General features: G+C 39.5%; 1 protein-coding gene across 1 annotated transcript in view; it reads right to left on the bottom strand.

Annotated features, from left to right (window-relative positions):
- Positions 1–18,307, bottom strand: part of LRIG3 (leucine rich repeats and immunoglobulin like domains 3) — a 40,896-nt gene extending 22,589 nt beyond the window's left edge. The window contains exons 1-3 of the mRNA XM_053978139.1: positions 18,045–18,307; positions 10,906–10,977; positions 10,560–10,634 (exon numbers count right to left, since the gene is read on the bottom strand). Coding sequence (XP_053834114.1) covers positions 10,560–10,634; positions 10,906–10,977; positions 18,045–18,232 — 335 coding nt within the window. The 5' untranslated portion in view covers positions 18,233–18,307. The remainder of the gene's footprint in view (positions 1–10,559; positions 10,635–10,905; positions 10,978–18,044) is intronic.
- Positions 18,308–25,685: the final 7,378 nt, after the last annotated feature.

Here is a 25,685-nt window from a genome sequence, read left to right as displayed (position 1 = left end):
AGACCAAGTTACAACAAAAACAACTGAACAAAAAACCCGCAGCTTGTTTGCTTCAGGAACATTTTTCTTTTTTGGAGATGGTAAGGCCATATTGAGGAGTGACGAGCAACTTCTTTTGCACACTGAAACTGCACTACACATCATAGTCCCACTCCATCTCACAATCAAGATCAAACCAGCCCTCACTGCACCTTCCTGCTTAATCGTATTTGTAGAAGTTACTCAGTTGCAAAATTAGGTTCATTCTCTATTGTTCGAACACACTAGTCCAGTTTCTCTTCAAAAGAAAGTAAGTATAATAATTAACACCTGGCAGATTATTCAGCATTGAAGATATCTAAATAGTTCGACTTATTACCCAACTTTATTTAAAATGAGAATGTTTAACTCTAATTTGATTGTTCCTCATAATCATCACTTAAGCAAATTGAAAAGAACAATGTATCACCCTCCTCATAACTGCCAAATCATCATCAAAATTAGTCAAGAAGAACATGTTTGAAAACATAAGCCTGTCTAACTCTCAAGACAGAACCAAAGAACATGAGTGTGGACACAATGACATAAAATTTTTTTCACTGAGAGGAGGGTGGGGGTAAGAAAACCCAAAAGAAAACCTTTCCTGTGAGATGGTACTATTGCTGTATTCAGACAAAAGGAGCTGCATACACTCCATTGGTTTAATTTCACAGACCTTCAAGGCAAGATGAGAGAAAGAGATTCCCTGCAACAAGAAAACCAGTACATCAAGTTTGCCCAGAAATGAACCTGCAGCAATTTGGTAACAATTTCTTCATGTGAAAGGACCAGCAACATGCTGCAGCTTCCTTACTTCTCCTGTTACAGCTAAAGCAGCAGGAGCACCAAGGAATGCAGATAAACCCACCAAAAATATCTACATGAATTTGAACATGCCTTTTGCAATTTGAGTGCCTACACCCCGATTTGCAGCAAAAAACCCCACAAACCAATGACAATGAGTGCATACAGCCTGATTTAATAACTTTTACATAAGCCTGTGTGAATACCAGCTTAAGAGAGAATACCAGTTTTTCATTATGGGTATGAGAAACCTTAGTTTTCCTTCTCAACATTCATGACTTTAAATGTACCAATGGGCTAGAAATCCTCTAATAGCCCTCTTAATCCTGATCTTAAAATTCATTCTGTACAACCAGCTGCCAGGTATCCAACATAATGACTTGTACTTTCTTTACTCTGGGGAAATATAAAGCAGGTCAGAAACTTCTGTATCCATTTTGTTAAGCATCTAGTTAACGCCTTTCAGATGTAAAAGCTCTTAAATCCTGAAAATCCCCTCCTCCCCAGTTTTTAAAGATATGAGATAGTCGTACTGTCTCTTGATAAAGATTGTCAGTATGAAATGTTTTCTACCTAAGAAAAATATCCACATAAGCTTCATGGTCCTGATGAGTTTTAACTCATCATGCACACTGTAACATAGAAAATGCAAGGCAGGAACAAATTAGGACCTGAAGTCCTGTCTTTTGTTTCTCTTTGAAATCTCAGCACAAAAAAACACTCCTGCACTTCCAGTATAATTTTTCTTCCAGCTGTATCCTGACCTGCAGTGTTTTGAAACATTCTTTGTTGGATCTCACCCTACTATCGTGACAAGGAGTACGTGTAGGAGTCTGGAGGTGGAGCAACCTAGTAAAAAACAAGTTGTATAGAGAGACAACCTTGGAGAAGTGTCCATGCAACCTGTTCAGCATAACTGTTAGATGTAAAGTAACTGTCTTAACATATGTGTATATCTGGACTAACACAGTACCTCCTGTCCCTCAACTAAGCCCTGAGAAGCAGAATAATCTGAATCACAAAAAGGCAAATTAAACCATAGTGGAATCTCCTGCTGGAAAACAGGAGTGAAGAGGGAAAAAAAAAAACCTTCTGCTAGGACTGGATGCATCTTTCTGACCCATGCTGAGGCCAACACACAGAAGTTCATGGATGCGTAGTCTGACCAGATTAGAGTTTTTGGAGGCAGCCATATCAGAGTCCTTACAAAACCAACATGACTGTCCACATCTGAGCATGTTCTGGGCAGTCTCCATTGCATGCCACTACAACTCACAGCCTCCTTTTAAATTTTTCTGGGTTTTTCACCTGCTCTTTCCATCACTCACTATCTGACATCATATTCATATAGCTGGCATATTCTTTTTTGCAGTCCCCTTCCACCCCTCCCAAACTCCTTTGAGAGCAATGATGTAAACATACTGTGTGGAACAAAATTGAAGCAAAAAGAAAAAATAAATTATATTAAATACAAAGGATCAACACTGTAATTGGAAGTGCTAGAAGATACATACCTAGTCGCTTTTAGGATAAGACTGGACAACTTTAAGGAAGTCTTATCAGAAGAGCCTCAGTAACTACTACTTCAAGAAGAGCAAAAATGTTATTTTTTTCTTCAATTTCTACTCATTTGAATACTGGGCAACATTGTAATGAAAAATTACATTATTTAAAATACCGAAATTTTAGTTTTAAGCTGAACACTACCCTTACAAAAAAGCAGCCTCTGATATGAATGGGACTACATGCTCTTCTCACCATTAAGACACCCAACTGGACTGAATTAAGAAAGTCTGGGGTATTTTTTTAATATTTGCAAGTGTTAGTAATAGAAGTATTGCAAGTGAAACTGTTTTTCTCCAAGACAAAGTCAGCAGAAATAGAGCCCAGATTCTGGCTCACTTCCAGTTTACTGGTAGGTTTACAAATCAGATGCCTCTCTCACACACGAGCTTCTTGCCTTCCTTGCGGCAAGCAGCTGTTCCTTCTTTTGAAGGTCCCCTTCATTCCATGATCCATGCCTCTCATTCCCCTTTAAAGCCAGATGTCAGAAAGACTCTTTAAATTTCTTGTTTTTTATATTACACAGGTATAACAGAAAATGAAAACTCAGAACTCTGTAGGCTACTGATACCCTGTCCAAAACTTGAAATCAAAGGTTTATTGATTCCCAAATAAAACATAAACTGGGAAAGGCTAAAGAGGCAGACTGAAACAACTCTGTGATCAGATAAGTTTTCCTTAGCAAAAGAAGAAAGAGACAAATCCAAACTTTCAAACACATGATACTTCCATAACAATTCTCTTCTGATTCCAGTCATAGCGCCAATATGCAACTAATTAAGTTTTCCTTCCAAACTCTCTTCTTAATACCCTGATGTCTGTTTCCAATTCAGTTTTCTGGCTTTTCCAAAATAATCACAAGTTACTTAGCATGTGATAGGCAAGTGAATGTGTAAATTCATCCCTTTATTTTAACAACTCTAAACAAAAGCAATGTAAACATAACTATTTTGGCAAGAACTGACAACAGGAATAATAGCCCACTGCAGACTTAGTGAGCTGTGTGACAGTTAGTTAATGCTAAGATCTTGGAAAATTTAAAACATGACCTAGACAAAACCAACATAGTGCCCTCCAGTATTACAAATCATTTTTCTAATCTAATGTACAGAGTTCCTAAGTAAACCTATTGTATGTATAGAGTTCCTAAGTAACACCTATTCTTTATTGTTACAGAGCAACCCCCCCCTTTTACAGGGTGCAGACCAAAGTCTAGGGAAGTTTAGACTGCATACCCCTCTAGATGTACCCCTAACTTCAATCATTCAAGGTGAGCAATGTTCTCCCATCCACTTCTCTTCCACTCAAGGCACAAGTGATTTGACTGCTCTACTACAATCACCACCACTACTACCAATTCTCTAAAATATAATCCAAACACTTACGCCTGACTTCTCAATTTCATTTTCACGTCTCTCATTTTCCACATCATATGCCCTACTCCTCTGTAAAATTCCTACCACTCTTCCATTCTGTCATATCAGAACAGTTTTCTCTAGTTTGTAGTCCACTACTATTCTTTTTAATTCACCTTTTCCTTTACCACTCTGATCAGAAAATCATGACAGATTTATCCACTGCAAATAGCTCATAAAATCTGCATTCTTTTCCATTCTCATTGCAAAAGCACTTATCTAGGCTCTCACTCACACAATCTTTGCTACAACAAACTCTGGGTTTCTATGTACTTCTCTTTCCCATCATTCAGCCTAAATCACTGTCATAAAAATTGAGTTTCCATGTCTGTAAGTCTGACTAAGTCAGGTTTCTTTTCAAATTCTTTCATTTACTTCCTCTTAAGTCTCCACACCAAATGTCAAAGACTGCAAGAACTAATTCCAGTAAGTTCCTCCCTCTAGCTTTTGCTCACAACTTCAGACCAAGTCACACATGGTTTACCACTACTCTTAGTTTTGGGACATTCTCCAAGTAGCCTTATGCCTGAAGCCCAGTCTGGCATTCCTCTATCCCTTCTTTCAATCCTTCTTCAAAACAAACTCTTCCAGGCAGCATCCAAATCTTAATCCTTCCCATAATAAAGTGGTAGCTGAAGAGATGACAAGGATGTAAAATATTTGACCAATGTTTTCTTCATACTGGGATCCAGACTCCAGTTTAGTACGCTAGCTTTATAAACAAACAATACCACTTTCTCCGGCAAGCATAGGAGGGAAAGGCATTCACTCCTACTGAATGTAAGCTTTCATTTTCAGGAGTTTCATCTAAACATCTTTCTTGTGACTACAGCTTTCTAACTGCATACCAAGACAGTATTCTCCTGGATTTTACACACAGCTTTCACTCCCAGACCACTGTGAGATGACAAAGAGGCAAACTTCTCACACCTATCCTTCTGTCCTCACTGAAAGCCTTTCACAGGGGTTTAAGTTACTGCCACAAAATGCAAACTATTGCTCTTGTTTTCAAACTGTCAGCTGGGACAAAAGCATGATTTGAGTGTTTGCTTCAATTCGTTCAATTTTTATTTCTCAATATGACTATTTGAAGCCTGACCTGGGATGCCCATTATCACATAACATACATACACTTTTCCACATTTTAAACAGAAAGGGACAAATAATACTAAAAAAAAAAAATCCCTTCACAAGAGTAGAAGGGATTAATTGCCACTTTTCTTCAGTAACTATGTTTGTGTATAAAGATAAGTAATCAGGCTAATTTTGTAGTGGCTGATCAGAAAGCTAAATTTAAAGCTGAAATAGTTTTTCTTACTGCGAAAACTTGTGACCTGCACAGTCACCTAGGACTGGCTACTTTACAGTTCTTTTGTCCTGTTTTTATCTCCTGACCTTTTCTGTTAGTACTTCTGTTAGTAGATTTTAAACATCCAGGATAAAAGACACATCTTCAAAATCAGTAAATTTAAATTCAGCACATATTGACAGACATTACAAACTAAAGGCTGTAGAAAACCTTCAGAGAAGTGGCTTGTGGATTCTCTTCATTGTCTAACAAACACACAGGCACATTTCAAAAAACTGCCTCAATTTTGGCAGCACTTTTAAGTATCTCAGAACTCAAAAGTGAATGGGCCCTGCCTTAAAGGCTTCCTGTACAGATAGAGTTGGACGATTCCCCCAGCACAGCTGAGAACCTCTACCATGTCACATTTTCGTTATGTCTCTCATAAACAGAACATTTCACATTCTAAAAAAAAAAGTGAAGCAGGAACCTAATATAAAACACACATTAATGTAAGACTTGAAAAACATTCCTGAACTGTGAATCATTCATGCACCCTTTAACTTCCACACCACGACTTTTAAATTTTCCTCTCTGGCTTTACTACGACCAAGTATTTGTTTGTATTCTAGACTAACATGATCAGTCCTTACAACACAACAACTAGAATCACCTACACCATATGCTCTAGTGCTTTTAAATAAAGTATCTCCTACTCAATAAAATGTAAAATTACAAGTCTATTTAAAACATTCCACTCTTGAAAACCAGTCTAATGTTAGAATTTCACTATATGCACTAAAGACTTGAGCATGTACAGCTCTTCTAATGCCTACTGACTACAACTGCATTACAACAGAACACATCCTGGATGTGGGTAATGAGAAACATGGGGGCTTTAATACTAGTTCTACATGTATGTTTTGATAAGAATAAATTCTAGTTGGAGAGACAGAATACTTCAATACTCAAAGCTGTTCGGTCTCTTCATAGGCACTGCTACCTTCCATTTTTCACAGTACTCAAAGATACAGTGTACTGATGATGTTGGACAGGGTCTACAACTACGTATTTTTTTAAAATTCTGCAAGTAAAAGTAGCATGGGTTTCTTATTTAAACTGTATATCCTTAAACAAATCTTACATAACATTGCTGAATTTACAAATCAGTCTCTTCCTTACAAAGCACTAGTAACATTAATAGTAGTTAACATTTTCTGAAGAATTTTAAAGTAAAACCCCTATGCAAATAGTATTGGTAGGTAAACACCAAACAGGACTTCCAGACAAGGCTATTGTACTTACACTATTTGGTTTCAATCTGTTTCTAGATTTTTCCCCTAGGTCCAAAACTACAACTGTGATAGACCTGAAAGGCAGTATTAGTTTTCTTCTCATATGTCAAGATCACTGGTTCAGGCAGATTTTTAGGATAAATAGGACAGAACTGGTACACCTTAGATAAGCAATGTCATTAGAATGGCAACAACAGCCAGAACTTTCACTTGTTCTCCTGGAATGAGGGCATTAGTGCCTATTTTTGTACCTGATACAAAAACAATCCAACTATCTTGGAACGGTAAAAAATAAACTGTTTCTTCTCCAAGAAATGAATAATTCTCAAATACAACAATTTAAAGAAATTCTCCATTAATTTAACTGTTTTTACATTTACTTCAGGAATGTAAACTAGAAAACTTCTAACATATTTTACTTCTAGGGATAGATAAATACACTTACATTACAATGTGTGGTGTCTATACATTATACCTGTGGTAAGCAGTTGTTAAAGCCAATACTCTCCTCAAAAGCTTATGTTGCCAGCATGTGGGGGAACTGACCTCCTGGCTGGAGCTACTGTGCTGACAATCTCTGGCAAACACCTGAACTTCCCTCTTCCTGCCTTAATATACTGCTCTTTTCATGCCTTCTCTTATAGACAGAGACTTGACCTACGCCTCCTGACCAGATATACCCTGAACTACCACCTATGTAGCTCACAGTAGTATCCAGATTCCAGGAGGCTCACAAGCTCTAGCAAGATATATACTCATCACATGAATAAAATCATAGATACATCTCCAGCCATGTAAGCAGGGTGTGCCTGAATATCCTTGTATACTCATGCCTTCACACATCTCCCAGGGTGGTGGTGAGGGGGTGTGCCTGTCTGATACTTTTCATTCCCAAGATGCTCAACCCTCAACTGGCATTGGTAAAAACAAAATGTTAGCATTGCTGTTTCATGTTACAGACAGACTGGGACCATGAGACTGGGCTAACCTCCTGCTCTGGGTATGTTTATCCTGAATAATTCATTAGTATGTAAATATCTCATTTAGATAAAATATCAGCTAGATAGCTAGAAATGAGGTAGCTCCAGAAATGGAAACTGGACTAACATGATAATCCACCCATGCTTGTTTATATCTTTCGAAGAATTCTGACATACATGGTTGTGTGGGGATACCTGCACTACTATGGAGACATACCAGCCGTGAAATTTCCTCTGCAGGGCAATAAAATTCTTGCAGAACAGGCAAAATTCTAAGGCTCCCCAGCCCAGTGAGAATTCTTCACAAGTAAAAGAAAAAATCTTGTAACAGAGCTTCTTCAATAATGAAGATATTGGCAAGAAAAGAGGGTATCACTTCTCCAGCATTCCTTGAAGGTTCCTTGGAATAAAAACAGCTGGCTTTTCAACTGACAGTAATGAACCAACTGATAAGTATGTCATAAGAAGTGTAATCAAATCTAGAAGACTATCGCCCTCTTTTCTGCCATCATTTGAAAGCCAGAACAAAGACTCAGCATGGAAACAGTGGTTTGCTTTGGAAAGGCTTCACAACCTCTTTTCTTACAAAAGTTTAAAATCCTGGAGAAAGTCATCAGTTGTCTCTTTGAAGAGTGATTCTAAAACTTATATTCTAATTGTTCCATATGACTTAAGTCATGACTTCACATGACTTAAGATACATTAAATCAATTTGATTCAATCCCTTAAAATAACATCAACCACAGAAAAACCAAATGCACGTATTTTTTCACTTCTAAAAAAAGTATTAGATTATTTGTTCATTTATGATACCACAATACCGTATCTACTTTTACGCCAAACAGCGGTATGTTTATTTCTCTTTATTTATACTATTTTCTGTGAAATTAAATTTAAGATCATTACATAAATAATATCCAACCAGTAAGAACAGGAGGCTCAGGGGAGACCTTATTGCTCTCTACAAATTTCGCCATGGTAAAGGTTGTGAAGCATTGTAACAGGCTGCAAAGGGAAAGGGATTAAGCCACCATCTCTGGAAGTATTTACAAGATGTGCATATGTGGCTTTTACAGACATGGTTTAGTGGTGGCCTTGACGGTGCTGAATTAATGGTTGGGCTTGATGATATTAAAGGTCTTTTTCAACTTAAATGATTCTATGATTCTACTCTAGGTTTTAAAGAAAAGCCGTGCAAAAGAGACAAGATGATTTATTTTTGGACAATACAACTCTAATTTTATATTCTATGTTCATCTGTTTTGATATAGAACAAACAATTATCTTAACTTGTAGATTGGAATTCGTAACTTAACACAAAACATTAAAGTAATTATTTCTGCCATATTAAACTCCAGGAATCCCTGCCATAGTCGTAGAATAGGTATTAAATCTCAGCTGTACCACAGTTACATTCAGTAATCTCCTTATCCACACACAGAATTAGAATGAAAACAAGCTAACACCCACCCAGAGCAACTTTAACTGCATTAGTAGTGTGATAAAAGCTTTTAGAAAATACTTTTTTTTTCTTTCAAGTGTTAGCATATACAGTGCGTAGCACAGATCTAACAAAGATTTTTCCATGTTTGACTGCCTGAGTAAATGTCCCAAGCCAGGGACATAAGGATATGAAACAAACAACTCAACAGTGCCTGACAGTTATTTATTCTCTCAGAGGAATACCAAAATTTTTGCACAGCTGCAAAAGAATGATTTTAGCTTCCTCTAAACAGCAATTGTTGAGTTTCCATGAGAAAGAGAAATGCTAAGAATTCAGAAAAAAAGCAAGACTATATAAGCCATTTCATTATGCTAATATTTCTACCCTTGTAGTAAAGAGGACCTTAGCAAGTTGGTAAAATTTATGTGAGAAATAAAATTTTTAGATCAATTAGGTGCTTGAACTACAGAAATGCTATGCCAGTGTAAAAGTAATGCCAATGCTACTGCAAAATAATATATGTGTTTAAATTCAACAGTTATTTGTCAGACACTATCTGCTTTTTCTTTCATTCTTTTCTGATATGTAAGAAACCACATCAGTATCAAATGTCACTTAGTTCTTATTCAAACAGAGCAGCCCAGACACAGCGGCTGCACCAGCTGACTTGGCTGACCTAGGCCAACCTAGGCCTAAAGTAAAAACAAACGCCTATAAATCACCAGATGTAAGCAATTGAATAGTGATCAATTTAATTAACTGAACAGCTTTCTAACGTTTATTGTATTGTTTTAACCCTTCAGGATTCTTCAAGAAAGGTAACTTGCAATTTGTATTCAAGGACAGGATTTGGCCAGAGGGCTACATATTAGCTTTAGACACTTTAGATTCCCACTGATAAAACGTAAATCCCACACATGCAAAACAGGTCTTTTTTTCTAACTAATAGTATGATAGTAACTACTTTTCTACACCTTCCTTCAACTGTTTATTGAAACTAAATCACAGAAAAGAAATCCAACTAATTTATCGTTAAAACATCAGGAATAAGATTTCCTTTAAAATCAACTTTTTTGGTTATGGGCCCTATATGTCTTTTACAGCTTCATACTCATATTACAATTGAACACCAAGTAACTTACTCATTTCTTTCATGAAAAGCAATGAACATGGACACAATCATGTGTCACAATTTTCGGTATTAACTGCAGTCAAAAAAAAAAAAAAAAAAAAAGTGCCACACATTAAAATGGGCTCAAAAATAAGTTTTCAAGACATTGGAAAACATCTTCTAACCTAGATACTTGTTCTGAAGCTGCATCTCATGGGGATTTCCCTTTATTGTCCAGGCAAATTAATGGAATTCTGCCATGATTTAACACATCAGGATCTCAGCCAAGATGCATAATGACAGAACATAAGTCTTGTTTTAAAGACAGCGCTGTACAAGTTTGTGTAACATTTACAGATGCTTGTACAGTGCCTAGCACAACAGGACTGAGGCTTCTGGGTACTACCACAACATAAATTAATTCTAATGCAGTCTTTGTATTTCAGAAGCACAAAAACTACAAGGATTAAGCTCAATTATACACATTTTAAAGAACTACTAAATAATATGACATAATCAACTTCCTAACCACAAGCTGCTCTATTTCCAATTATTTTACTTTAATCTCTGTAATGCACATATTTCCATGAACCCTGTAGATTTAGTTCCACTAACCAGGGACAAGAGTAAGATCTACTTACAAAGACAGAAGAGTTATATTTGCCGAGACTGGTCCCAGATCTGGAATTATCTCCAGTTCATTGTTGTTCAACTTCCTATTAATATTACAAAAGGGAGAGTTAGCTTTGATGTTAATCAGAAGTAGGTACATTGGACTTGCTAAACTGCTGAACTGTGTCACCTCAAAATTAAAAAATAATTCCAGTTTCACTTAATGTAAAATATGAGAACAGCAAGCATCTTTGTTGTTCAAGCAACCATTCCTAGAGAAATAACTATACAATTAGCATACACAAACACAGGTTGGGTATTTTTGGTTGGGGTTTATGTTTTGGTATGGTTTTTAATTAAGACAAATTAACTTACACTTCCTGAAGACTATGAAGGTGATCCAAGATACTGGTCTTGATTGAAGATAATTTGTTGTGACTTAAGTCCCTATGAGGTTACAAAAATAAACACCCTGTCAGTTTTGCCATACAATATTAGGTAAAGAAGTGCAATTTCAATCCAAATTATGTTCTCACTTGTCTCCAAGTACGTAAAGAAATTTTTTTAATTAGCAAAATTAGAATAGAAACTAATTTGCTTACACAACGTATAAATATACAAATTCAAATGCAAATACCTTGATCACTGCTAGCAGTGTCAAAGAAATTCCTAGTATCTCTGAACAATATAGAACTGTTCATTGTAATGTGCACAGGACCAATCGAAAACTTCTTAAGATTTTGACTCAGATACACCAACAACCCCTCTTCCACAGCCCCTCACAACAAAAAAAACAGGTATAACAACCTCTTGGTTATTTCAACAAGTAAAACTCAAAAATAATAGTCATTGCAGTCTCATTCCTTGGATAATCATAGTATTTCACTCTTCTCACCCATGTTTCAAAAGTAATGCACAGCTCACAAATACACAATGAAGACTGCTCATAATGGTAGTTGTATTTTCATGCTTCCACAAAATTCCGGACACCATTCCCACATAACCAAATTTAATTGAGATCTTAAGAAATAGAAGAAAACAGACATAGCAAGGGCAAATTCTGAGTTTTAAGATGTCTGTATACTGGTGATATTAATACCACACTTAATTACCCTTGAAGAAGTAGCTTAAACACTTAGCTTGTGCCATGTTGAAGATCCCAGTATATAACAATGCAGCTTATAAGCAATTGTTAACACCTTTGCAGCATTTGCTACCAAACAAGCCAGGTACTAAAAATGAAACACTTCTTGACCACAAGAAATACTTTTCGTTACAGTGCCATGTATCTTTACCCTCCCAAACGTTTGACATCATACAAGAGTCCTAATAAATTTTTGCTGTAGCCTCAGAAGCACTGGAAACGTAACAGAAATAAGAGTAACCATAAAGTAAAAGACAGAAAAGCTAACTGCAGGAACTCAAACCTGCACATCTCTAAACCTCTGCACAAGTGGTACAGACTCACAACTCACCTTGTAACCTTGACTAGCTCTGTTGAAGGCCTTCCCTTTCTCAGTCACTCATCCACCAAAACGTGCACTTTTCTGTTCCCCTACTACAGATTATCACTACCTCACCAGCATCAATCCAGGCATCTGCAAGCATCTGTTCCAAGTTAAAACACTGCATTTATCCAAGCCAGCTAACAAAAATGACATTATTTTAGTGAATTCTTAAATTCACTCCAGTGAGTGTCTGTAATGCAGACATATAAAGAAATGAATCAGTGCACTTCAGCAGTGAGCAGCTGTAGTATCAGGTAAAGGGTGCTTTAAAAAGCATCCTTTTGAAAAAAATTGCTCACACTCCACGATACTTTTCCCCATGCTAATTAAGCACTTAGGAGTCATCCACCATACCTGGGGTCCTCACCAAGCCAACAAGCACAAAGTGTCATTTCAAGTTGAATCTATGAGGAAACTACATGATTCCTCACTTTTTCTGGGTAAGATGACTCAGAAGAGTCATCTGTGCTGAGCATGCCAAACACAGGCCTGACTGCCATGGACGTGTTTACTCTCCATCCACAGTTCCTGAAGTGAAGAAAGCTGATGAACAGCATATCCCTGCTGCACACATATCAGAGCTGCCTTAAACGAAGTCAAGTTCAGGGTCTGTGCTAGGCATTCTGCTCTGTGACTAAGCCCTGCAAACCCACAGATCCAGAGAACTCCAGTTTCCCTGCTTCCATGATTACACAACCTCAGACACAGGTGTAATTCTGCAACTCAGCCAGGCACCTAGGCTTCCTTAGCAGAACATGCGAATAGTAAAACTCTGTTTTAGATTCTCCCAACTGACTTGTTCCATGTTGCCAGGACAGTTTAATTGTCACTTTTGTCCTATCCTACCATTGGCAGTAAAAAAAAAAAAATCCCCCAGTAATAATAAAAATTAAGTATAAAAAATAATCCCAGGCATGTATGCATATTAGGAGGGGTACCACCAGTACTCAGCTGTAAGGTATGCTCTGAGCCAGCCAACTGGACCAGGCCCAGGGAGCTGCTGAGCTGTGGCAGCTCAGCAAGAGCCTTGTTCAGAGCCACAGGCAGGGAAAAGAGATATGCTGTGTTTCCCAAGCCAGGACTGCACAGGGCAGAACTGCAGGTGTGAATGGCATTTTCCAGAACGAAAGAAGGGGCTGAGGGTTGGGGGAGAGCCACCTACAGGAGGGGAATACACTCCACCACCTTCAGGTGGGCACATAGAGGATGTTTTCAGAGACTCAGCTCTGGACTCAAGCACCTAATATATATCTGTGCCTTGATTTTCAGGTATCTAAACCCCTACAGATTTTCCCCTTAACAATGGAAAACCAATACAGCGTCAATGTTTTCAAAAGGCCACCATTATGATTCTGAGTTCTCCTGTATATTGGGTTAACCACACTAATGTCAAGAGGACTGCATCTTCACTGCTTGAAGATCTAGTGCAAACATTCTCCAGGCCATACACTGGAAAAAAATCCCTTTAACATCTGAAGGCATTAGCTGCACAGATTTGAAATTCTCACACTGCATTCTTAAGTGTAAATACTGAAAAAGTATGCTGCTACAAAAATCTAGACAGCAATCTAACTTGGTCCTTAAAGGCAGAGTAGAGACAGTTTTTGCCCTTAAACTTAATTCAATATTTGGCTTTAGTCTGTAGGGATTATAAGAACTATGCAAATAAACAGCCAAAATTCAGTCAAGTTATGGCTGTTAGTGCCTAACATGTTACTGTTGTTCACGCTTCAGACAAGACTTAGGAATCAGTAATTATTTCAACAAAGAGCTTTCAACATTAGTGCTAAAAACCTGCATTTCTTCATTTCACCTAAAAACTCTGCAAAAGGTTTGTTTAAGGCAAGTTTGCCTAAAGGACCTACCAGACAGTAACAGACGTGAGTAGATTTGTTCTGCTGGAGTTAAAACAAGTTAAAAAAAATCTGGCAGAGTCCTTAAACTATAAAAATCCTGCAATTACAACCACTGCTGTGCATGATCACCACACTGGAGCCAGACACTTTCACTCATAGCTCAAACTCACATCCATCTGGAGTCTATCAAGGCAACCGTGAGCGTAACTAACACTAGGTTTCAAACTACTTTTTTGGTGTTTGTTTTTTAACACTAAAGATACATTCACATTTTCCAAGTAGCACCTACTTTAAAAAATACATACATAAAATTTTCTTATGCCTGGTTTACTTACACCAGGTTGTCAAACACAAGATGGAAAAAAAATTCCCAAAGCAAAAAACCAACAAAAAATGCCTAACCCTCCAGACAATACTGAATTGCCTGTTTCATATAGTATATATATTATGCTTGTCTACCAATAGTTGCAAAAAATACGTATTATAAATATTTTATTAACATGACTTCACTACTACTGGCATAGGAAACTTCAAGAAAATTCAGTAAAAAAAGCCTTGCAAGTTACATTTTAAGTTCAATCAGACTAGTTGAAAGTGAACCAAGAATTAAAATATTTGCCTTTTACTAATAATCTAAGTGAAGCTTAAGCCTGTAGAAGTTTTTCAAACTTATAAGCACTGGATTGGCACAATTTTTTTAAATATAAAAATCCAACATCCCAGTTACAAAGCTGCAAGTTGATTTCAGTCCAATGCATTTCTCACCATACCTTAAAACATGTACAAAGAAAAAGTTGGAAAATTAAATTCTATTTTTCCTTCACAGAAATGGAACTGACATTGTTCAAACATTATTACTGTGAGTTTTCCATTTCTGAATTTTCCTTGTGTGTTAAAACCAAATTACAAGAGGGGAGAAAATTCCCTCTGTGATTACTTTTGCTACTAGAATTTCAAAAGTTATAGAAGATAGAACAGAACACACTCTGAAAACAGTCAGAAATCAGATACATATTAAGAAATTCTTTACAGCAGTAGTAAGCATATATACCTGTTCTTTACCTCACATTTCTAGTAAAAGTGATTGGACAGTTTTCTTCCATTATGTTTTTATGACCATTTTTTGTAACTCACAAGTCCCAGCATTAGCTGAAACTTAATTCTGAACATCTATGTTTGTGTGATTAAAAACTGATATGAAGCCTAATGCATAGAGGGAGAACACAAGTGCTTCTTCACACATTTTATAGATATAACTTTTAGACTCTAACTTAATTTACAACACTTAGTCACAATTATCATCTTCTTCCTTAGAGAACTCAGAAACCTGAGCCCCAAGTCAAATTTTAAAATGCAAATCCAGCAACAGTTCCTTAATCAGTCCCACTGGGGCCTATAGAGCTGCTAATTCAGCAGAAATCAGCAGAGCTGAAAAACAAAAAGCCAGGCTGTAGCTGTTTTAAGACACTGATCCAAAGTGACTCATAAATCAGCTTGCTATGTTCAAGCTTTAGTCTGGAAAATATTGAAAAACAGCTGTGAAAACCATACAGGTCTTTTTTCTGGCAATTCTGGTAGAGAACTAGAGGATTTATAAAATGTAAATACTAAAGATGTAATATAAACACAAGTGAAAACCATTTTTCAGACTTTCCCTCCTGCCCCACCGACAGTTCTAGCATTCCTGAGTGAACCTGGCAAAGGGTACTGCAGTGCCAATGGGAGTTTGTACACATGGAGGACTCTGGCCAGTGCTCAACACTCTTCCTCCTCCACCAGCTCTAACAACCTCACATTCTTGCAATATCAGGATACACATCCTGGAATTAAATGGAAATCCAACTTCAAAACTATCTGTACACAAAGGCGTTATAAATGTTTATCAGTTTTCAGCAGACTGTTACCTCTCATGAAGGCAACGTAATAGAAGAAGGCATTTTTAGCTAAAATCACAGTGAAGTTGGCAATTATAGCCTGTTTACACTCTATGAAGACACTTCCATAATACACAGTAGACTCACACCTGCCACCCAGAAGACGGGGACATAGGTTCATTTTTTTCCCCTATTTGTCCATTCTGAGGTCACTCTTATTTTATTTCAGCAGGGAATGTGAACAAAACAGGCATGAAAGTATGCAGCAGGAGTTTCCGAAACCTGCTCTCCATATGGGTGAGTACAGATGGGCAAAGGAAGGTGTAAAGCCTAACATGGTCCTAGACCTTCTCAGGCAGAAAAGCTTCCAGTCTCCTCCTGCTTGGGGGTCTCACCAGTGTATGTTAAGAACGTAGTAAAAAAAACCTGTTGTTTTCTCAAGAGGACTGGAAAACCTGCAATTAAACTACTAGCCTTTGGCTATACCCACTATAGAGTTTCATGGAAAACATAGTAGACATATAGCAACAAAATTCATAAACAGTCTTTTACAATTTGTAAAGTGCAGTTTGTTGCAACAATAATCCAAACTAGTCAAACCTTTTTTGCGTATGTAAAGCTGAACGCGTTAATTATCAAATTGCACAATCCCAGGTCCAAGTATTGGGGTAGCTGGAGGTAACAGACAACGCCACACTTTTCCTTGTTCTTACTAAGAGGGGAAGGAAGAAAGAGCTGGGTACTTCTAAGGCATTTGTCACAAACAAAAGAAATATTTACACAAAAGCGGCCAGACCACATGGTTTGGTGACACCTACAAAGATGTACTTCTGTGAGTTTAAAAGCAAGTGACACAGCTGTCCAATGACTAATCACAGCAGGGTTTCTCACAACAGACCAAAGCTTATTTATACAAGCGGAACTTATTTTCTCACACTTTTAAAGGAATGTGAACTTACATAAGGGCAATTTACACTACCAAGGGAATTCTAATTAGAAAAACGTCCCTTGTGCCAATAAAAAATGTCCTGCAATGTGTTTTATTGTCTGTCGGGAACATAAGTGGAAAAAACAAATTTGTATTACTGCTAACGAAAAATGCTTTTTAAAGCAACGCTAAAAAAATAAAAAGTTCTGTGACTTTCCCCTTTTTATTTACCACAGCTGAATTTTAACAGCATTAATGTATGCTAAGCTAAGAAATAAAACTATAAAGCTTACCTTCTATCAAAACAAAATCCTTGGGTTTTGTCAGAAAACTTAAGTGGGCATATTGGAACAGTTCAAAAAACTAAGAGAAATGAAATGCAATAGAAAGCAAAACTAGTTGCTGAATGTAAAGCAGATGCACTAGTAGATCTGTATGTTTCAATCACATAAGCAAAAAAAAAGAAGTTTCTTTCCCCTCACACTTTCGTATACCAGTCCTGGAAATATTCAACTCCCAGAGCCGTGCCTGTGTTCAGTTCCATATGGTGTCAATACAGCCATCCACATTTCATGAGTAAAGCAGCATGACCTCCAGACGAGGCAATTGAACAGAATTAGCCACAACTAATTGAAAGTCTTCCTGTTTACTTTAAAGCCCTTATCTCGATCTGCTTTGAAAATGTAACAGAAAATTAATACAACTAATATAGACGATCTTTCAGAGACAAGCGATTAAAAACAAATGTGAGAAGTCCCTCGTCCATTTTCAAGCTTTTAGAAAGCTGACCTAATTTATGCTTTTTCTATGAAAGTTTATCACTGAAAGTAACTTTTCCTCATCTGGCACTTGAGTTGGCGCTGCCCTGGGTTCGGCCACTGCGCGGCACCGGGCCGAGCGGGCCCGCACCATCGCCAGCGCCGAAACTACCCAGGAATGAAGAGCTGCACGAAGAAAACCGATAGGAGCTTTCCCAACACCGACCAGCGCTAACGTGTTGATTACTGCACGTTGTCCAAGAAAGTCAACAAAACTTTTTCCTCGCCCTCTCCGGCACTGAGAAGCGCTCCCGGGCCCATTTCAGCCGGGCGCTTATCGCCATCGCCTTCGGGGCCGCAGCCTGCCCCAAGGGACGCTGTCCCGCTGCGGCCGCCGGCGACCTCTCCGCGCCCGCTGACAGCTCGGCCGCAGCCCCAGTGCTGCCCACTCCCCCACCTCGCTGCCGCCACCACACCCGCGGCCCCCTCAAAGCCCGCCCGCCCGCGGCCGCGGGGGCAGAAGATGGCGGGCGGGCGGACGCAGACCAGTGCCCCCAGCCCGCCGCGGAGCCTGCCGCCCCGATACTCACAGCTGCACCGCCCCCCGGGGCAGCCGCTCGGGCAGCCGGCTCCACTCCAGGCGGCTGCAGGCGACGAGGTGCCCAGAGCAGCGGCAGGGCGCGGGGCAGCGGGCGGCGGCGGGGCGGCCGCCAAGTAGCAGCGGCAGCAGGAACAGCGCCGGGAGGACGGCGAGCGCCGAGCGGGACCGGCGGAGCATGGCGGGCTCGGAGCCGCTGCCCACGCTCCCGTCCCTGGCGTTCCCCCCACTGACAGAGCCGAGCGCGGCACGACCTCCTGCTTCTCAGCGCGGGTGGCGGCTGCCGCTCATGCCCCGGAGCGACCGCTGAGAGGTGAAGGCGATGGAAGACGGGTGTATAGAAAAAGTAAAGACAAGAAAGCGGGAGGGGACCGCAGCGCCGCCACGGCCGCCAGCCACTCCGCAAACTTTCCGCCACCTCAGCCCGCCTCCGCGCGGCCGGGGGAGCCCCAAGCACGGCCCGCCCCACCGCAGCCCCCTCCCCGTGCCATGTGACAGCCGCGGCCGGGTCCCGCGGGGCTGGGGTGCGCGATGGTGGGCCAGGGCGCGGGTGGGCCGGCATCGTGTCTCACTGCTGCCAAGCCTTGGAGGTGGCATCCCCGGGCCCCCGCCTCGCAGCACGGCGGGCGCTACTATGGGATTTTGCTGCCTTCCTCGGCCTCTCCATGGGCGGGCGGGAGCGGGCCCTGTATGCCCTGAGCGTCACCCACCACGCCCGGGCCGAAGTGAGAAGGCACGGGCACCATGGCCGTATTCGCGCGGGGTTTCTCTTTGCCATCACGCCAGGTAGCGTGTGTCGTGGTAATCCAGAAGCTGCTCCAGAGGCCCCAGCTTCCCAGCCAAGCCTGGGGTCACTGGCATGTAAAAGGTGAGGTGAGGTTAACTCCTGCCTTCCGGGTCCTACACGGCTAGTCCAGACACCGTAATTAAGCCCATTATGTTCCCCACAGGATCCTGGCTCCAAAGGTTCAGGGAAGTGGGCAGGACGTACAGATTCCACATGTCTGAGGTAATCGATGTAATTTAAGTAAATACCTATTGTTCAAGTTCCATATGTAAGCGCGGACCCTGCAACGGATTCAGTTACTGAAGGCTTCACACCCCCCTACTCTGCAAGAGCAGCAGCCATCAAATTGCTCACGAACACTGCTTTCCCTCCCACCTTTATATGTGCATCTGAAAGATGGCAGACATCTTGGACATTGTGAACTTGGAGCCTCAAGAAGTTTGACAGCTCCAGTACCAAGATTTGTAAGGCTGAAACTTTGTCCCAGTTTTTATTGTTTCCATGTATATATCATGATAGGGGGATTTTTGTTAAAGAAAACTACATTTTAGCCAGGAGTCATGAGTTTGCAAGGCAAACTTGACAATTCCTAAGTAACTACAAACATTCATGTGCCATTGTCAACATGACTGTTTCAGATGCATAGGGTGTGCAGAGCTCTGCAATGTTTTGTCAGCTTGTGCTCCATTTACCACTGGTGTTCCTTAAGGAAATTACCATGGGAAAACAAACAAATGCTGCAGGAACACACTTTTTTCTATGTATAAAAGCAAGCAAACAAGCAAAGGAACAAAATAAAGGATAAAAATCGCTTAGCAGGTCTTTACAAGTTTTTGTTTTTTTTATTTAAAGTGAATGAAAACTGTCCTGGTACCATTGGCATGTCAGTATTGCAGTTTCTTTTCCAGTCTTCCTTTGGAAAACATTAGGGTGACATTAGATCAACAAAGCCTGTGAAACACTAAGCTGTTCTAAACAGACAGCAGGACAGTGCTCAATTTGGATTTTTGAAGCTATGCATGATTAGTCTGTACCTGTTCCCATGGAAGTCAGCTTCTTTTCTCAAGTTCCAGCATTTGTTCTAGCTATCCAATTGTTTCACACCATAACACCAAGATAAAGAGACACTTGAACATGTTGTGTTTACATATAGGTAAGATATGCTATACTTGCTAATTTTGCAAAGTAATAAAAAATTCAAGAGAAGGATCTTTATATTGCTCCAGGTAATTATTGAGGAATCTACAAAAATTAAAATAGATTTAAAGTAACTAAGCTTTGTATTATAGTTCCCAGAGTGCACAGCAAAAGGCCTCACTTTTCTGGGAAAAGTGAGCTTCTCTTGAGTGTTGGTGAGGGTGGTGATTCACTAGTAAGTGGCAAGAGAATCATTAAGCTGTCGGTTTTAACATCCGAGGAAAAGAAAAATTAGAAACAAAGCATTTTGAACTTATTTTATCATAGCAGTTAATAATATATATCGTGCTTATGTGAACTGTGGAACAAGAGAGAATCTGAGAAACAAAAGCAAGGAAAAAAAGAGATTAAAAGGGTAGGAACTTCTGGTTTTGTAATTTTGAAAACCACTCATGCAGTCAGGGAATACTGTGTCCTTAGAAAAACCTAATGCATATTTAGTGCTAGTAATATATGAAGCTGGTTTCAGTTAAACAAGGTAAATCAATTCAGAAAATTAGTTCATTTGTCTTTGCAGCTTCTTTTCTCAAACTAATCAATATTATGAATCCTACAGTGCTTATATATACTTATATGTATCTGTACTTCAGAGTCCATGACAGAAAGTCTTTCTTCCTACAGGGAGATTTGCTCTCTTCAGAAGTCTCAGAGACCTCATATGAGCACTGGAAGTTCATGCAGCCCTCAGTTCCAGGAGTGTCTTCATCACTGGTTTTAGGTTGAGTGTGCACTGTGACTGTGCATAAGCAAATACAAGTCCCTCCTTCACAAGTTTGGCTGAACTATATCTTATAAGCTTAAAAGTAAGCTTATCTCAAAATAAGAGGTCTCCCATTCATCTATCCCGTTACCTCCACATGTAGCAAGGAACTTGTGGTGACCATTTTTTGGCATTGGCATTAGCATAATGGTGGATTCACCAGGATTAGGGGACTGATTTGACTGAAACCCCTTAAAAATAATAACAACACACACACAGTTTCTTTAATTCTGAGTTGTAATTTCCTTAGCCAGTTTTCCATGTAGCTGCACAAGGAAGAGACTTGACTTGTGGTTATGCAAAGACAGGTCCTTTCCATGACAGCCTGAATACAGGAGCCGCCTGAGGGAATGATGTTGAGGAGGGGGAAGCATGGCTGCAGAGAAAAATTCTTGTAAAACTAGACTCTCAAGCTCTCTCGTTGGCTAACGAGATTAGTTTCCTCCACAACACTGCCAAGCATACTCCTGTGGATGTGTTGGTAGGGGATTGTGTAGTGAGATACTGCCCAGTTTTGGATGTTATGGCTTGATTCTAATGGTATCATTTTCATTCTCTGATTATCGTAAATCAGAGTCAAGTCCAAACATATGTTATTTAAAATATGTATTCACTTCAGGCTAAAGACACACTCAGAAGCTAAGTATGATTTTTTTTTTTTTTTTTTGCGTATCATTAGTGCACTGAAATCAGGCACTGCTTTTAAATAATCTACTTCCAGAAAAGGTCAACCCTAAATCAGACTGGGTTTAGCAGATTATTAAAAATAATTTACCTATTGCTAAATTAAGCAAAACTGAATTAAGGTACTATGCATTTCCTGTTCTGAATTCCAATTAGAACATCTTTTATAACATTAGTAAGAGTTCATTTAATCTAATTGCAGGTTTTTTATTCATTTTGTAAAGGAATCTCAAGTCATTTCATCAGACAATTGCATATAGTCGTATATAGTTATGTGTAGTTAGGTCTGCAGGATTAATATCAGAAGGTCAAAAGGACTGAACAGTTACATCTACTAAATTTTAAATGATTTTGTCCACTAAGGCCACCTCAGGATTTCAAAGTCTTCCCATGTACTCCTGGATCACCTTGTAATCCAAATCCGTGTCTGGTATTCATTTCAGATTTTTCTACTTTTCGTGGGTAAATGAAGTGATTTGGGTAGGGTTCAGCAGCAAAAAGCAGAAGTGAAGCAGAACAACATTGCTTACACTTTGACACATTTCACTTCTGATAGAGTGATATAGAAACCAATGGCCCGTCTATTTACTTTCCTGTCAGTAAATGACCCTGTAGGAGCAGTGGCAGAATTAATGTCCTGTCTGTTTATTCCTAAACTTTCACAGTTCAGTTTTATTTATTGTCAAAGAAGATGTTTAGGCCTATCTGAGAGAAGGAAGTAAAGAGTTTGTGCTCTCAGGATCATTACTGTCTTTTGGAGATTCACCAATTTATTCCATTAAAAAGAGTAACTTAAGGCTAACAGTTTTTTTTTTTTCTAAAACCACAGCTGGAGGGAGAGATGAACCAGTGCGACCCATCCTCCTAAAACAAAAGTGGAGCAGGACATGCTTTTCTGGAGGCTGCTTGCCTACATGAAATACCTTGCAATAGGCAAGAGAAAGTTTCACCTCAGGCACCTGTCTGGAAGTTACTGAAGAGTCCCACAAAACATCTGTATTGTACGCAGAAGAGCCTTTTCACTTCTTTGTGTGTAAACAATAATCACATCCAATATCTTGGAATATTTTTCATGGAAATTACTCTAAATGAAGAGCTTTCCTACCTTCCTTTACTTCTGCCCATTTGGTATTGCAATTGATACTACTTTTATATTATAGTAGCACTAAGACTTCATGACAATTCATTTCAAACCCTGTGATTAACCATTGCAATTTCATTTGCGTTTGAGGAAATTAATAAGATATTCTTAAATAATTTCCTAGTAATTGTGAATCTCCTTCTAGTGTGTCATAACTTCATGGTGAATATTCCAAGGTGCATAGAGAAATTTATTTTTGGTAGTAATTATAATTGACTTTATGTGATCCAACAGTGAAACCATGAAAACCAAATTATACATAATTTGAATGCTGTGATTACAACCAGAAAAACCATATGAACTCCTTCTGAAAACTTTGCCTAGGGCAGAAAATGTTCAGCTTTTATAGAATTCATCCAAACAGTGAGTGTTTGCCTCCATTACAAATAAACTTAAAACATCCTAAGGCAATCTGCATTAGTGACGATTGTTAATGTCTTTAAGTTATGTCCTGTGTGGGGCTAAGTAGGAAGTTAAGTGCTTGATTGGAAGGACAATTAAACAATCAACAGCTACAATGATGTAACATCAAAGAGAAAAAAAATAAGACTTAGTTTTATGTCATTAAGGAGCACTCAAGTTGAAATGTTGTCAATTTGAATAAAAATAAGTAGATGTAATTTCAGGATGGTGCTACTGTAATAAAACACCTGCCAGGTCTGTTCTACCTGTTATTTTAGTTTGTTGAGGGTTTTTAAATAATCTCTTAAAATAAGTAAATATTTTGTGGTAAGAAAGGCCAAGAAGTGGTCCAAAAGGGAATCTGAAAGAGTGCTCTGTTGAACCTAGCAGTGGCTCTTCCAGACAGTAATATCTTTGGTTCTTCCCTGCTCCCCTTCCTTGGAGTGGGGGATTATGGTACCTGAAGCTCAAACATAAGTTGCTTTCTGCAGTGGGGATGAAAGTTTTTGCCCCAGGAAAAAGGGCTTGAAGGTTGTATCTCCTTAAATAGTCACTGGCCAATTTTTAAGATTTATATCAGTACTTTACAGTCTTGATGTTAAGTATTCACTACCTTTAGGTGTGTAGCTCTCCTTGAAGTCAACTGCTTAAAGAAATCAATGGGAATTAGGCCCTAAATCTTTGAAGAATTTATGTCTGATTGTCTGTTCTAGGGGAAGAATGAGCTACAGCTGGGACTCATCTTGTGTAATTTTAACAATTTGGAAGTTTGGTGTCTCTTCTAAAGCATTTGTATTGGCTTCTTCTGGAGTCGGTGGAAAAAGACAAGTCCAGGAAGTGATTACTACCTTTCTAAAATAGACAATCAAGGAATTCAGAGTGAATCAGTCTCTGGACATTTTCTCCTACTGTATAAAAAGAACCTTATGACTAGTTTAGTCTAGACCCTGTTTTTTCAGATGATTCTCAATATCTTCCTTCAAACATACACATTAAGCTAAATAGAATAATATGGGAGCATATTTCTCAAATTTCTTTCTATAATGAGGACCTGTATTGGTTTTGCATGGCCTGGTTTTGGTAGTGGGGAAGCTACAGGGGTGGCTTCTGTGAGAAGCTTCTAGAAGTTTCCATGTCCAGCAGAACCAATCCCTGGTGGCTCAAAAAATGGACATGCTACTGGCCAAGGCTGGGCCAATCAGAAATGCTGATAATGCCTCTGTGCTAACATATTTAAGAAGAAGGATAAAGTTGTGGCATAGTTTTATTTTGGCAAGAGAAGAACTGAGTGATAAAATGTGAGAAGAACAACTCTGAAGACACCAAGGTCAGTGAAGAAGGAGAGGGAGGAGGTGCTCCACATGCTGGAGCTGAGATTCCCCTGTAGGCCGTGGTGATAACCATGGTGAAGCAGCTGTGCTGCTACAGCCCATGGAGCTCCATGGGGATGCAGAGATCCACCTGCAGCCTATAGAGGACCCTCATATTAGAGCAGGTGGATGCCTAAGAGGAGGCTGTGATCCTGTGGGAGGCCCATGGAGAGAGGAGCCCTGCTCCCATGCTGGAGCAGCCTGTCCTCGAAGGACTGCACCCCATGGAAGAGTGACCCATGCTGCAGCAGTTTGGGGAGGACTGTTGCCCATATGATGGACAAACATTGCTTCAGTTCATGGGGAGCTGTTGCTTGTGAGTTGGACTGACATTGGAGAAGTTCATGGAGAACTGTCTCCCACGGCAGGAACTCCATGGTGTAGCCAGGAGTCCTCTCACCTCTCCCTGAGCAGCAGGAGAAGCCTCAGGTGGTGAACTGACCATCATCCCCATTCCCTGCCTCCTTGAGCCACTGGAGTAGGTGACAGAGCTCCAAGGAGGGAGGAGTGGGAGGGAGGCATTTTTCAGGGTTTATTTTACTTCTCATTATCCTTCTCTGATTTTCTTAGCTGAGCCTGTTTTGCCCATGATGGTATTTGATGAGTGATCTTTCCTGGTCCTTATCTCAGCCCATGAGCCCTTTGTTGCATTTTTTCTTGTCTCTTCAGCCACAGAAGGGAGTGAGTGAGTGGCTTTGGTGGGTGCCTGGCATCTGGCCAACATCAACCCATGACAGGACCTTAAATATCACTGTAACTATAGTAAGCAAAATTTATCACAAATATGAATTGTAGTTTTAAATTTTATTATAACCCTGTAATAGTTTACTTTGATTCCTGCTGATGTAACAAGTTCGTGTAAGGATTTATTAACAGGTTAAATCTTAGAAGACTTAGTAAACCAAAGGGGAAGTGCTATGCATAAGTGAAGTATCATGTACAAATACAAAATGAGAACCACGTGGAAGAAATATCTGGTAATGCATCACAAACTAAATAAGTATGTGCTAACAATAACAATATAGGAAGCATTTTGGGGTATATCACTTGGAGTTTTCTATGTGAGAGAAAGAAATAATGTTCTGGTGAGGACTGAGATGAAGTACTATATCCCATTTGGAAGTCACATATTAAAGGGGAGGAATGGAGTCGGCTACAATAGCTGGTAGCAAGGTCAGGAGGACAGAGTGTCCAGCTCTCACAAAATGAATACCTGGTATTGCAGTGCAGCAAGTAGCACTTGAAATTTTGCACAAAGCTATCCCATTGCCATCATTGGGAAACCAGTGAGT

The sequence above is a fragment of the Vidua macroura genome, chromosome 5, assembly GCF_024509145.1.
Source record: "Vidua macroura isolate BioBank_ID:100142 chromosome 5, ASM2450914v1, whole genome shotgun sequence".
In the NCBI taxonomy this organism is placed as follows: Eukaryota; Metazoa; Chordata; class Aves; order Passeriformes; family Viduidae; genus Vidua; species Vidua macroura.
The sequence above is the reverse complement of the archived record's forward strand: the minus strand, read 5'-3'. Positions and strand labels throughout refer to the sequence as shown.